At 38.6% G+C, this 15,795-nt stretch overlaps 1 protein-coding gene across 1 annotated transcript in view; it reads left to right on the forward strand.

The window, feature by feature from the left end:
• The window catches only part of IFT81 (intraflagellar transport 81), an 84,307-nt gene that overhangs the window by 37,646 nt on the left and 30,866 nt on the right, over positions 1-15,795 (forward strand). The window contains exon 12 of the mRNA XM_047088175.1: positions 8,046-8,195. Within this exon, the coding sequence (XP_046944131.1) occupies positions 8,046-8,195 (150 nt within the window). The remainder of the gene's footprint in view (positions 1-8,045; positions 8,196-15,795) is intronic.

Consider the following 15,795-nt stretch of genomic DNA (forward strand, 5'->3'; position numbering starts at 1 on the left):
TCCCAAGTCTTCTCTTTCTTAGTTTATTTCCTTGTTGTAATAGAGAATGTTCCTGAAAAGGGGGGACTGGGTAGGTACATTTTTGAGAAACTTGCTTGTTTGAAACTGTCTTTATTCCATCTTCATATGCATGATTGATAGTTTGACTGAATGATGAATTCCAGTTGAACATCTTTTTCCCCGAGAATTTTGAAGGCATTGTTCTGTTGTCTTCTAGTATTCGTTCTTGCTGTCTGAGGGTGTTTCGATTCCCAGCCCTTTGATGTGACCTTTTATTGTTATTATTGTTGTTATTTTACCTCTCTTGAAACTTTTGGGATTCTCTCTCTACCTCTGATTTTCTAAATTTTTAAGATTATGGGCTTAAATGTAACTCTTTTCTTCTTTCATTGAGCTGGGCATTCTATTGGCCATTTTAATTTAGAATCTTATTTTATATCCTTCAGTTCTGGGAGATTCTCTTGTATTATTTCTACTCTTTAAAAAAAAATTCTCTTCAGGGTGTCTGGGTGGCTCAGTTGGTTAAGTGTCTGACTTCAGCTCAGGTCATGGGTTCGAGCCACTTGTTGGGCTCTGTGCTGACAGCTCAGAGCCTGAAGCCTGCTTCAGATTCTGTGTTTCCTTGTCTCTCTGCCCCTACCCTGCTTATTCTCTGTCTCTCAAAAATAAATAAACATTAAAAAATATTTTTTAAAATTTCTGTTCTGTTCTAGAACTCAGTTACAGTTGGAGTCTTCTATATTGATTCTTTAATGTTTACTTTCAAAATGTTTAATTAAAAAAATGTTAAGTAAGAGTAGGTGACAATATGTGTGTGTTGTGTTATATGTGAAGAGTAAAGAATAATGAGATCATGAACATATATACACTTAACACTCAGCTTTAAAAAAAGAAACTGTGTGGCTCCTGTGTGCCTCTTCTTTATCCCATTCAATTCCCACCCCTCTCAGAGGTAACCACCATCTCAAGTTAGGTATTTGTCATTCTCTGACTTTTCTTTACTGTTTGACCACACATTTGTATCCCTAAATGATATATTGTTTAGTTTTCCTAAGCAATACTAATGGAAGCCCTTCTCTGTATATTCTGTAACTTGCTTGTTTTGCTCTACATTATTTCTTGAACTTATAATTGTTTACTTCCAGTATAGAAATATAAATATATAGAGATATATAAAATTGAATCTACAACAATTCATTGTGGCTTATTTTCCAGGTTTTTTTTTTTGCTATTGCAGTGTTTCTGTCAAAATTCTTATGTATGTCTCCCATGGCTGTGAACAGAGTTTCTCCAAGGCAGTGTTTCTTACCTTTTTTCACAACATGACACTTAAAAAAATTTGATCATTGTTTAGCATACTGAGATAAAAGGACAAGGCTGCTTATAGCTGAGGGTGACTGGCTTGGGAGTTCTTTATAGTATCTTACCCAGCTGCTGCAAAATCTTAGTGGATAAATGCCTTGGCACACACTTGATATTTGTGCCACATGACTGCAGTGGAACATAGAGCATGCCCCACTTATGAAGCCCTGCTCTGGAGCGGTACCTTTCACAGAGTTGTCTGAAGACGAGTTTTAGTCCACAAACTGTTAGTTACTAATCCATGGCCATGTAAGTTGAGCAGAAACATTTAGAAACATTTATAGTAATGTGATATTTTTATTATTTTAGAAAAGTGTCCACTCTACAAATGATTAGAAATTTTAAAAACTGCTCCATCACCATAGATAAATTTGAAATGCCCTGCCATTCATGGAGTGGAGTTGGTGGGGCATAGGGTGAACACAATGTCAAGTTAAGTAGATACAAAATGTTTTCCAAACTGTTGCTCTAAATTAGAAATCCCCCACTCCAGTGGTGTCCCACTTCCTCCTCATCTTCACCAACACTTAGTATTGAAGGACTTACTTTTGCTAATTTGGTGGGTGTTAAAATAGTATATTAATGTGGTTTTAATTTGTATGACTGATTTGATTACTAATGAGACTGAGCATCTTTTATTATGTTTATTGGCCATCTTGGGTTTCTCCTCTGCTAAAAGTCTATTCAAGTATTTTATCTGTTTTTCTACTGAATTTATTTGTCTTTCACTTACTGATTTATAGGTTTAATTTATATATTTTGGATACAAATCCTTTATTGGTTTAATGTGTTACAAAAATGCTCTCCCAAATTGTGATTTATATTCTTAATCTCTTAATATATATTTCGATGAATGAATGTTCTTGATTTTAGCCAAGTTGAGTTTATCAATCATCTATTTTCAGTTTGTGCATTTTGTGTCTTGTTTAAGAAGTCCTTTCCTGTGGTGCCTGGGTGGCTCAGTTGGTTGAGTGTCTGACTCTTGATCTCGGCTCAGGTCATGATCCCAGGGTCATGGTATTGAGCTTCATGCTATCTGTGCTATATGTGCTAAGCGTGGAGCCTGCGTAAGATATTCTCTCTCTCTCTCTCTCTCTCTCTCTCTCTCTCCTTTTCCCTCTCCCTCTCCCTCTCCCCCTCCATCCATTTGCACACATGCATGCTCTCACTCTGAATATCAAAAAAAAGTGTTTCCTATCTCAAAATTATAGTGATATTTTCCTATATTCCAGAAGAATTTTAGTTTCGTCTTTCACATTTAAGTCTGTAATCCAGTAGGAATGGATTTTTATATGTTATGAAGCAAAGGGCCCATTAATTGAAAGTCCATTCTTTTCCCTCAAATTTTCCACAGCAGCAGTCTACATAAACAAAATCCCTTTGAGAGCTTAAATAATTTAAAAAATATATAAAGGGTTTCTGAGACCAAAAAGTTTGAGAATCACTGTTACAGATCCACAAGAAAAAATTAAAAGCTCCAATAAATAGCAAAGCAATCTTGAAAAAGAAAACCAAAGCTGGAGGCATCACAATCCCAGACTTCAAGATGTATTACAAAATTGTAATCATCAAGACAGTATCATACTGGCACAAAAATAGACACTCAGATCAATGGAACAGAATAGAGAACCCAGAAATGGACCCAGAAACATATAGCCAACTAATCTTTGACAAAACAGGAGAGAATATCCAGTGGAATACAGTCTCTTCAGCAAGTGGTGCTGGGAAAACTGGACAGTGACATGCAGAAAAATGAACCTGGACCACTTTCTTACACCATACACAAAAATAAACTCAAAATGGATGAAAGATCTAAAGATAAGACAGGAAGCCATCAAAATCCTAGAGGAGAAAGGAGGCAGAAACCTCTTTGACCTCGGCTGCAGCAACTTCTTACTCAACACATCTCCGGAGGCAAGGGAAACAAAAGCAAAAATGAACTATTGAGACCTCATTAAAATAAAGAGTTTCTGCACAGCGAAGGGAACAATCAGCAAAACTAAAAGGCAACGAACGGAATGGGAGAAGATATTTGCAAATGACATACCAGATAAAGGGTTAGTATCCAGAATCCATAGAGAACTTATCAAATTCAACACCCAAAAAACAAATCATCCAGTGAAGAAATGGGCAAAAGACACGAATAGACACTTCTCCAAAGAAGACATCCAGATGGCCAACTGACACATGAAAAAATGCTCAACATCATTCATCATCTGGGAAATACAAATCAAAACCACATTGAGATACCCCCTCACACCTGTCAGAATGGCTAATATTAACAACTCAGGCAACAACAGATGTTGATGAGGATGCAGACAAAGAGGATCTCTTTTGCACTGCTGGTGGGAATGCAAACTGGTACAGCCACTCTGGAAAACAGTATGGAGGTTCCTCAAAAAAATAAAAATAGAACTACCCTACGACCCAGCAATTGCACTACTAGGTATTTATCCAAGGGATACAGATGTGCTGTTTTGAAGGGGCACATGCACCCCAATGTTTATAGCAGCACTATCAATAATAGCCAAAGTATGGAAAGAGCCCCAATGTCCATCGATGGATGGATGGATAAAGAAGATGTGGGGTGTGTGTGTGTGTGTGTGTGTGTGTGTGTGTGTGTAATGGAGTATTACTCAGCAATCAAAAAGAATGAAATCTTGCCATTTGCAACTACGTGGATGGAACTAGAGGGTATTATGCTGAGCAAAATTAGTCAGAGAAAGACAAATATCATATGACTTCACTCATATGAGGACTTTAAGATATAAAACAGATGAACATAAGAGAAGGGAAGCAATATAAAAACAGGGAGGGGGACAAAACAGAAGAGACTCTTAAATATAGAGTACAAAGAGAGAGTTGCTGGAGGGGTTGTGGGAAGGGGGATGGGCTAAATGGGTAAGGGACTTAAGGAATCTACTCCTGAAATCATTGTTGTACCATATGCTAACTAACTTGGATATAAATTATAAAAAAAAATAAATTATAGAAAAAAACTCCAATAAAAAAGTGGGCCAAAGGCAAATAATGTTTTTAATCCCCATGGATGAATAATGAACATGACAAAAAAGTGAGTTTCCTTAATAAATGCAGATAAAAAGTAAAATACCATTTTAATTATCAAACTGACAATTATTAAAAGTACTATAAATAGCCTTTGAAGGGCAGTTTGGCAAAATCTATCAAAATCCTACTTCCTTCTTACCATTTCTGAAAATATGTCCTATAGAAATTATTAAGAATGTGTCTGAAGATTTAGCTTCAATATATTCATCTGGGTTTTTTGTGATAGTTTGAAAATTCAGAAATAATCTAAAATCCAAATGATAGTGAGAAAAAATGTCCAATGGAAGAAAAACATGGATAATGTATTTTATTTCCTCTAATTCATCCAGAGTAGTGGGTCCCTTACAGTGCTTTGATGGCCACCTATTGCTTAATTGTACATAACCATCATTAATCTGGCCAAAACTACCCTTCCCTTACTTAGGTAGTCTGTCCAGTGAATGTCAAATAGTAACCAATCAGCATAGAGCACATTGAGTAATTGGTGGGTTTGTTCTTCCACCAAAAATATTTGTAGCTTTTAGCTTTTAAAAATAATTCTGGAGCACAGCAAGATAAAGAAGGGAAAAATTGGCCTAGATTACAGAAGATAGCAGATGAATAGGGTTGATTTCACTTTGGGCACTTTGCCCAGGACACTTTTAATAGAACATATAGTTACTCTAGGGATTCTGAGTCTGTGGTTATGGCAGGCTTACACGTTTATTCTTTAAAAGGAAAAATTGCAAGTTATTAGACTCTAGGCACATTGGTATGACTTAAATTTTTAAACCACTCCTGTAATCCAGCTACTGATAATTTGCTGTGTGTGGGCTGGATTCCTTACCATTAAAACTAAATCATGGATAGGGGCGCCTGGGTGGCGCAGTCGGTTAAGCGTCCGACTTCAGCCAGGTCACGATCTCGCGGTCCGCGAGTTCGAGCCCCGCGTCGGGCTCTGGGCTGATGGCTCAGAGCCTGGAGCCTGTTTCCGATTCTGTGTCTCCCTCTCTCTCTGCCCCTCCCCCGTTCATGCTCTGTCTCTCTCTGTCCCAAAAATAAATAAACGTTGAAAAAAAAAAAAAAAACTAAATCATGGATAGAAAAATATTTTGAACTTCCTTCCTCTAAAACACAGTGGGTTCTTCATTTCTTTCAGAGTTTAAGTCAAGTTTAAAAAGTCTAAACTAGGAATTAGAAGGTTATTTTTTTAAGTATATTTATTGTGAGAGAAATAGAGTATGTGTGTGAGCAGGGGAGGGACAGAGAGAGAGAGGGAGAGAGAGAATCCCAAGCAGGCTCCACGCTGACAGTGTGCAGCCCAGTGCAGGGCTCAAACTGGAAATGTGAGATCAAAAGTCAAGACGCCTAACCAGCTGAGCCACCCAGATGCCCCTAGGAGGTTATGTTTTTGTGAAGAATTTTTAATCTTACTATTTTTGAGGACTTTCTTTGTGTACTGAAAAATCAATCAAGTCTTCAAAGAAAAAATCACCTAAATGTTAGAAATGTTGTGCTTCCTATTTTATACCTTACAATTTAGAATTATTGCCCTCATGTTTAGCCTTATAAATTAGAAGGAAAAATACCAACATGGTAGTAGAGCTTGGTAGGATAGCAGAGTAGGATAATGGCTTTGAGTGAATTTTATCCTTTTTTCTGTTTTCCAAAATTTCAGTAATTCATGACTTTTATTATTTGTAAAATTATTTCTCACTCTCCTCTCAAGTTAGCCTTTAGAAGGACTGAGTATTAAAAAGGCTAAGATTCTAGGGGTGCCTGAGTGGCTCAGTTGGTTAAGCATCCAACTTCGCTCAGGTCATGATCTCGCAGTTCGTGAGTTTGAGCCCCGCATTGGGCTCTGGGCTGACAGTTCAGAGCCTGGAGCCTGCTTCAGATTCTGTCACCTTCTCTTTCTGCCCCTCCCCCACTCACGCACTTTGTCTACCTCAAATATAAACATTAAAATTAAAAAAATAAAAAGGCTAAGACTCTTAAAGAATTAAGCTTACTTTTGTTTTGAAGTAATGTGCTTAAATATAACAGGCCAAATTCTTAGTTGGAATTTTTCGAAAAATGTAGTTAGTAAAAGGATAAAGCAGGAAGAAAAATTATTTTATGTAGTAAGAGAATCTGAAAATTATTAGTATAATGGTACATAAGAGGAAGTAATTTTTTTTTTTAAAACAATTTTTTTTTCAACGTTTTTTATTTATTTTTGAGACAGAGAGAGACAGAGCATGAACGGGAGAGGGGCAGAGAGAGAGGGAGTCACAGAGTCGGAAACAGGCTCCAGGCTCCGAGCCATCAGCCCAGAGCCCGACGCGGGGCTCGAACTCACGGACCGCGAGATCGTGACCTGGCTGAAGTCGGACGCTTAACCGACTGCGCCACCCAGGCGCCCCGGAAGTAATTTTTTTTTAAGTATTATGTTCTGTTTCAGAAATACCAGAAATTTCTCACATTTGCTTCTGGTATGTGCTTCTTATATCAAGCAATACTTTTAATGAGCCAGAATCTTTACACCTGCTGTTTCCTCTACCTGGAATCCTCCTTGCCTCTTCCTCCTTCCTCTAACAACACACTCTTACTTCTTCAGTCTTGGCTCAAATGTAATTGTTTTGGGAAGCTTGCCATAATCCACTTCCCCTAAATCCCAATGCCCACCTTTCCTACCTTCATCCCAACCCAGGTTAAACTCCTATTATTTATTCTCAGGACACCTTCATAATGTTCAACCATGGTTGTAAACATCAGTTCAATGTTTGTTTTCACCACTATTTCCTTAAGCTTGGTGAGGGCAGAACTTCTGAGTATCTTGTTTAGAGTTGTATTCTCAATGTCTGGCCCGGTGCCTAATACGTGATAGTTAGTAAATAGAGCTTATCAAATGAATCCCTGTAATTACTATTCATTTTCATTTGCTTTTTCCAAACTATAGTTGGTATTACTTAATAGTGGGGATCTTTCCGCTAGAGTAGTTATAACTTTATACCTTTGGTATAAAGGTCGGTAGATAGCTGAATTAAGCAACTGTAAATTCCCACTAACCTGGAATATTCTTAGCTTTTTAAGGTTTGGGATGGGCTTCATTCCAATGTCTCAGATGCTTCTTAGTGTATACGGTCACAGTACACTTCTTTAAATGATAAATAGTAGCTATAGGTTTTGACTATTCTGATTGGCCATATTAATCTTAATAGATGCAGTGCTTCCAAAATAGTACAGTATGCAAGAGATATCATGGTAAGATCACAGCCAGAATTGGTTTCCTACTTTTTCTCCTCCTCCTCCTTCTCCTTCTCCTCCTCCTCCTCCTCCTCCTCCCCCTCCTTTTTTAACCTTTTTTTTAAATAGGGTTGAGTTTCTGGTTTTTTAAACCCTTATTTGTAAAGCCCCAAATGAACAGCTTTTACATAAGGATTTACAACATTTAGATGGGTCCAAAAATTAAAACCTACACAAAATATTTTAATTGAGCAGTTAGTCTTTCCAAGTTTTCTAATGAAACTAAGTTATTATATACTCGTGACACAAATGTTAGACAATAGAAAATAAAATGTTTCTAATACATTGAAGTTAATATATTTAGCAACTACTTTTATATTCATGTTACATATTGTGTTCTTTTACAGTTCAAACGATATGTTAGTAAACTTCGAAGCAAGAGTACAGTTTTCAAAAAGAAGCATCAAATAATAGCTGAATTTAAAGCTGAATTCGGTCTCTTGCAGAGGACAGAAGAACTTCTTAAGCAACGGCATGAAAATATTCAACATCAACTGGTAATACAATATTATCTGGAGTGCTAGAAATACAAATGCCAAGAGGTTTATAGGTTGTAGCTGTATACTGAGGTCATTGTTTTTACTGAAAACATCATAAAATTATTTATTTTCTCTGATTAATTACAGAGATGTCATATAAGCTGATTCATTTATTTTTTTAATGTTTATTTATTTTTGAGAGAGAGAGAGACACAGAGCATGAGCAGGGGTGGGGCAGAGAGGGAAGGAGACACAGAATCGGAAGCAGGCTCTAGGCTCGGAGCTGTCAGCACAGAGCCGGATGCAGGGCTTGAACTCTCGAACTGTGAGATCATGACCTGAGCCAAAGTCAGCCACTTAACCTACTGAGCCACCCAGGCACCCCAATTCATTTATTTTTTTAGTGTAACCGTAAGCACTAACTTTTTCATGTGTGCTGACATTGGGGTAATTAATAGAAGCTGAATTCCAAATATGAGTTCTTTCTAGTTAATATGAGAAAAATTATCATACCAAGAAGAGTAACTGTAAAACATTTATTTATCATGGCCTGTTGGGCAGAAGTTTCTAAGCAGCCACTTACATGGAGCTTTGAAAAGAAATATCCGGGAAAGGTACCATATGGAAGTTTGCCTGCAGGCTTGCTCCTTATGTATTTGTGCCTTGGTTGTCATAAAAGAGTTAAGTCCAGAGCAGTCCCTCTAATAGCAAAGCTGTTCTCATTATGGACACCAGTTCCTCAGAGTTTTCTTGATTTGAGTTTTTTTGTCTTTTCACCCATGGGGAAATTATTTCATCAGGTTGTTGGTTTACTAGCTAGCAATAATCTGGTGGAAGTAAACGAAGTTTCAACCAGTCATGGTTAAGCTGGCAATATGAACTTTCTGTCTCATGCTGTTAAATGGTGTTTGGTTCGGGGCGCCTGGGTGGCGCAGTCGGTTAAGCGTCCGACTTCAGCCAGGTCACGATCTCACGGTCCGTGAGTTCGAGCCCCGCGTCGGGCTCTGGGCTGATGGCTCAGAGCCTGGAGCCTGTTTCCGATTCTGTGTCTCCCTCTCTCTCTGCCCCTCCCCCGTTCATGCTCTGTCTCTCTCTGTCCCAAAAATAAATAAACGTTGAAAAAAAAAATTTTTTAATGGTGTTTGGTTCTAGGCAACTTAAGATAGAAAATTTACTATGTAGCAGCCATGGATTCTAATGACACTTCTTCCCAAATTGATAGGTAGTTAATTGTGTTTCTGTTCACTTCAAAATATTTTCAAATTTCCATTATGATTTCTTTGATCTATGGATTATTGCTTAAAACTAAACATTTTCTAGTTACCTTTCTGTTATTGATTTCTACCTTATTTCCACTGTGACCAGAGAACATTCTGTGTGATTTTAGTCCTTCAAGATTTGTTGAGTGTTTCATTATGGTCCAGCAAATGGTCTATTTTGGTCATCGTGCCAGCGCAGTTGAGAAGAATGTATATTCTGCAGTTTGTTAGGAATGGTGTTCTCTATATGTCAATTCAGTCGAGCGTGTTAACCATGATAGTCAAATCTTCCATATTCCTACTGATATTTTTGTTTTCTTGTCCCATTAGTTATTGAGAGAGGTGTGTTAAAATCTCTATGATTATTGCTTTGTCTGCTTTCCTTTAAATCCATCAGTTTTTTCTTTACATTTTTTCTTAAGTTGGGTTCCCTAGAAGCAGAGCCTGAGAAGGCAGTACTCTGTACAAGTGATTTATTGAGGGAGGGAGTGCCTTCAGAAGAAGGGGAATGAGGAGAGCAGATAGGACAGCAGAAAAGAGCCAAGCAAGGATGTAGTCCTGACTAGACAGCTTCATTTTGATTCTGTGAGGAGCTTTGGAGCATAAATTACAGCATGAAATTGATTCCATCTTGAGGCAAGGGGGCTGGCCTTTTATACTCCTGTATCAGTCAGTCATTGGCTGTGGCACAGTGTAACCTCCTAGCCCAATGAGGCGGCACTCTCTGGAGAAGGGGCACCTGTGAACCTTTAGCAGCCAGTAACTATCATGGCAGCTTGTAGACAAGGTCTGAGTGAGGCACCAACAACGTCCATTACAATCTACCCCTTACAATGTTGGGATCTACCTGTTTTTCATGTTAAACTCACTCCATTTAGGTATAGCTTCTACAGGATTCTGACTGGTCACAATTTCTAGGAAAATTTGTAGGAGGAGGGTTAATTGGACAAATGAAAACTCCCATTGCTACATTTGGTCCCAAGGACATAATAATAATCAACATCTCCTTCCTTTACCATCCATTCTAGATTTCCCTCATGTTTGGCTAGCACCTCCACTGGTCTAAATGATTTATTTGTGGAATGACCCAGTCCCTCATCTTTAAGAGGTGCGCGTAATCATGACCTTAACAGGCTGTGGTTGCTGTCTTTACTTATTTACTGTTAAAACCGGGCATGGGAGTACCAAGATATGCCCTAATGGATCATCTGACTGTCGAACATATTCCTATTTGCCCTTATTATATAGCAGCTTATGTATAGCATTATGATGTCCTGCCAATATAATAACTCCTTTATTTGTCTGCTGGTCTATGAGTATGAGGAGCCCAAGTGACGAAATGGTAGCCAAAGCATTAAGTTTAAAGGCCTTTTATTGCACCTTCTGGTAAAAGCATATGCACTCTGGAAACCAGAAAATCTGCACCTACAGAGCCTAAAGGTGCCAAGAAAGGAAATATAACTCCCTAAGTGGATAAGTTGGCATCCTGGTGAGTGGTGACACTCATACTTTCATTCTGTGGCTCTAAGACCAATATATTCCTTGTTTGCAACACAGCACCAAATGGTGGGCATTGGTCTAAGATGTACATTCCATCCTAAAGAATAGAGCTCATCCTCACAGGCCATCAACTCTAAGCTGACACCTTAGCTGTACCTTCAACAAGGCCTTCTACCAGCCTATCAGGCTATTAGCTTCCTGGATGGTGGAGTATGTGACACAGAGACTGAATCCCATGGTCATGTGTCCCCCACCATATCTCCTTTGCCATAAAAAAGATTCCACATCAGTGGAAGATTCCACATCAGTAGATCAAATACTCTGAGCCCTTGGATACTGATGCTGGCTACAGCACTGTGGGCAATAAAAGCAAATCCTTACTCAGAATATGGGTCAGTCCAAGTCAGGATGAAATGTTGCCCTTTTTAAGGCAGAAAGATGATTGGTTTCCTCAAGGTATGATTATATCTAGAGCTCAGGATTGGTCTCTCTTTTGTTGCCAGGTCAGACATTTGGCAGTGGGCATAGCTAGATGGGCATTGGTGAGGGAGCCCATGCTATTTGGCCCTTGCTTAGCCCCCATCTCTGTCAACATAGCCATTCTGTTCATGAGCCATTGTCTAAGCACTGGGTGGCCAATAACAGAGGCTGGCTGATATCTACTGGCCAAATCATCCTTTCCACTTGGTTGTTTAGTGTCACTTCTGCTGTGGACATTCTCTAGTGGCCATTAGCTTGTGATCAAAAGATCTTCATACTTAGTGTGTTGCACCCATAGGTCTATCTGCATGCCCCTTCCCCAGACCTCCCAATCTTCCAGTCCTGGCACCTTGCTTCTTCCAGGCCCCTGGCCAATAAGCTAAGCCACTTGCCACTTGGCCAGAGGATACAGGATAATCTAGGGGTTCAAGGTTCTCAAGTGAGTCTTGGCAGGTATTCCGTTCCAGACTCAGCACCCTTTCTCAGAGTCCTGACTTTAGCATAGAATATATTCAGTTTTCTCTGAAGTTTTGCCCTGCCAACAATTAAATTGTGTGCCTGGTTTTCAGCTCCCTCTGACCTTAAGCCATAGGAAATGAGGGTTTCTTTGAAGTTCCTAAGAAGGTTCTCTAACCTTATCACTTTACTTTAAATTACTGATGAATATATTTGAGCCTGTCATTTTATCTCTTCAACTATACCTGGAGCTTAGCCACCCCAATTCTATAGTCCTTATAGTTATTATTTCTCCATGCTTCTCAAACACAAGCAACATTGTACCAGCTAGTATAGTGCATCCCTGTGACAATTCAAGAAGCAGACACCAAGATGTACAAGAGATTTGTTGGAGGAGATACATATGAAAGGTAAAGGCAAGAGAGCCAAGAGGAGGCAGGGAAAATCATTAGGCCTTAATATAAGTGTGACATCCATGAAGGGAGAGAGAAGGAAGGACGGTTATGTAGGAAGAGCCTCAGACTGCAGCACAGTTTGGGGAAAGTTTTGGTTAGAATGAGGGAGATTCCTGAACTAGTCACCCACGAGAGGAGCCCCCTGTCAGGCAGGAATGGGCCAGCACTAGTACCATTGCCATCCTCAGTCATTGCTAGGAGCACCCTGGGAGAAACATGGGCGTGGTAAGAACATGATGGTGGATCCAGAGGGGCAGCGGTTATGGCTATCAGTCCAATCTGTTCTTCTCGGCAGGCTCTCTTGAAGGAGATCTGAGCAGTCCATTCTCATGGCCACCACTGTCACCTTCCACATATACTCTGCCTCAGTTCACCACAAGTCTTAGCAATTGCACTGCTATAACATGTATGGGACTAACAATATTCAACCTGCCAGCAGTGATGGAGCCCTTGGTTCCATTCAGCCAGTGAGTAATGCCACTCTAGAAGCCCATTCTTAGAGTTTGATCAGGTTCTCTAGAAGCAGAGAAACAAGAAGTCTTGCTCTTCGTATGATTAATTCAGAGAATGCTCTTAGGAGAAAGGAAGTGAAGGAACCTGAATGAAGCAATGAGGCAGAGTGGATTCATTTGGAGCCCAGTTTCCGTCTGATCCCATGAGGAGCCCTGGAGCACAAATTGCATCATAAAGTTGGTCTCATTTTTAGGCAAGAAAACTACCCTTTTGTACCTCACTGTCAGTCATTTGCTGTGGACCCTCACTACCACCCAGGAGGTGGTATGATACAGTTCCTGTTCAGCCAATCGCATACTTTGAAGAAGGGGTAGCTGTAAGCCATAAATAGCCAACAGCTATTCTCACAACAGCTATGGGATTAGGTACCCTGACCCGGTAAGCAAATCAGGATGGAGCCCCCACTGCAAATATACTGAGATTATGTTATTAGTCCATATAAATCTAGTATCATTATCTTCCTGATAAATTGGCCCTTTGGTAATTAGGAAATACCCTTTTTTTTTAATCTCTCATAATAGCCTTCGCCTTAATATATACTTATCTGTTATTAATACAGCCACATAAACTTTCATTTAGTTAATGTTTAAAAGACATATATCTTTTGCATCCTTTCAACCTTTCTCCATCTTTGTAATTATTGTATATTTTTTGTAAGAAATATATAGTTAGCTTTTTATTTTTGTACAGTGTGGCCATCTTTGCCTTTTACTTGAGGTATTTAATCTCTTTACATTTAATGTAATTACTGATTTTTTTCAACATTTTCTATTTGTTCCATCAGTTCTTCACTCTTTTTTCTCCTTTCTTCCCTTCTTTTGCATTACTCAAATACTTGTATCTTCCATGTTTCCCCTCTTTTAGCTTACTGGTTATAGCTTCTTTTTGTTATCCCTGTTATTTCTTAGTGCATAAGCCAGAAACTATAACATGCACCTCTGACTAATTACAGTCTTCCCTGTTTTACTATATCGGGGGCAATGTAAGAAACTTATGACACTTTTGCTCTATTTATCTCTTCCTCATATTATGTGCTATTGTGGATATATATTTTTAAATTCTATATATAATGTAAATCCCACATGATATTATTATATTTAATATTATTCTAGATTTATCTACCTGTTTACTCTTTTCATGGCTTTTTCCTTCCAGCACCATCATTATTCTATTGGGATCTCGTTTTCAGTATTTCACTTGGTGTAGGTCTGCTGGTGATAAGTCCACTCAATTCTTGCTTTTCTTAAAACATCTTTATTGTACCCTTATTTTGAAGCACATTTTCACCAAATATAGAATTCTTGGGTGGCAATTACTTTCTTTCAGCACTTTAAAGATTTAATTCCATTGGCTTCTGGCTTCCATTGTTTCGTGTGTGTGTGTGTGTGTGTGTGTGTGTGTGTGTGTGTGTGTGTGTTTAAGGTAGTGTGTTATTCTCTGTTTGCTAAGATTTTTTTTTTCTGTCTTTGGTTTTTCAGCAGTTTTAACTGTGATTTTCCTACGTTTTCTTTTTTTATTCATCTGGCTTGGGGTCTGTAAGGCTTATTAGAAGTGTGGCCTTAATGTCTTTTGTCAGTTTTTGAAAAGTCCTCAGCAAGTAGCATTTCTTTAAATATTATAGTCTCATTCTCTTCTCCCTTCTGTGAGCTACAATTACAGTTACGTGTATGTTAGGCTTTTTCACTATTTACCATATTCATTATGGGTTGTATGTTTTGCTTTTTTTTTTCCATTATTTTTTTCTCTCTGTGATTTAATCTGAATTTTTTTTGCTGTGCTCTCTTTTAATTCATTAATCTTACTTTTTTTGTTGTGTCCAATCTGCTATGTAATCTGGGTATTGAATTCTGAATATCAGGTATTATGTTTCTCCATTCTAGAATTTCCATTTGATTCCATTTGATAGATTCCAGTTATTTGGTTTTTTTTAATATGAAATTTATTGTCAAAATGGTTTCCATACAACACCCAGTGCTCATCCCAACAGGTGCCCTCCTCAATGCCAGTTATTTGTAACATTCTCCAACTTTTCATTTATTGTCTTGAATATAATAATTGCAGCTATTTTATTTTTTTATTATTTTTTTTTAATTTTTAATGTTTATTTATTTTTGAGACAGAGAGAGACAGAGCATGAGCAGGGGAGGGTCAGAGAGAGAGGGAGACACAGAATCTGAAACAGGCTCTGGGCTCCGAGCTGTCAGCCCAGAGCCCGACGTGGGGCTCAAACTCATGGACCGTGAGATCATGACCTGAGCTGAAGTCGGATGCTCAACCGACTGAGCCACCCAGGCGCCCCAATTGCAGCTATTTTAAATGTCCTATCTAATACATTTATCTGGGTGTCTGTTTCTATTATCTGTATTTTTCTCTTGATTTTCAGACATTTGTTTCTGTTCCTTTGCTAACCTAGTACTTTTTTATTGAACATCAGCCTCTGGAAACATTTCTTTCCTTAAAGAGCATTTGATTTTTTTTTTCCTCATAGATCATCTAGATCCAGTTTTGTTAGTGCTGATATTTTTCAGTTTTCTCTTATTCCTAAGATTCAGCCCTTATACCTGTGGCAGAAACTCTATTCCCAGGAAGTAGCCCTTACTTCTAGGGCCTAGCTCTTATTCCTAGGTTATAACCCTTACTCCTAAGGTGTAGCCCTTCTGGGGTTTCAACTGATAGTCTGAAGCAACATACTTTGACAAGTCCTGAATTCCTACCTCTGTCTGCCCGGCACTATGAGATACTGAAAACTTTGCCCAGCTTTTTAGTCACCTATCTACTGATTTTCACTTGGTTTTGGGGAGTCTTACCTTCCTTGCACACAGCTTAGGATTTGGTAATGCCCAAAGAGGAAATTGCATACAGAATCTTGGGCTAATGCTTTGTAGTTCCTACTCCTCCTTTCTTAGGGATCTCAATCTTATTGTCAGCCCCCAATTCCAACTCTTCCATTCCCTC

This window comes from Lynx rufus, unplaced genomic scaffold, assembly GCF_022079265.1.
Source record: "Lynx rufus isolate CCGP_SWC_20201006 ecotype Redwood Valley unplaced genomic scaffold, mLynRuf1.p SCAF_24, whole genome shotgun sequence".
NCBI lineage: Eukaryota > Metazoa > Chordata > Mammalia > Carnivora > Felidae > Lynx > Lynx rufus.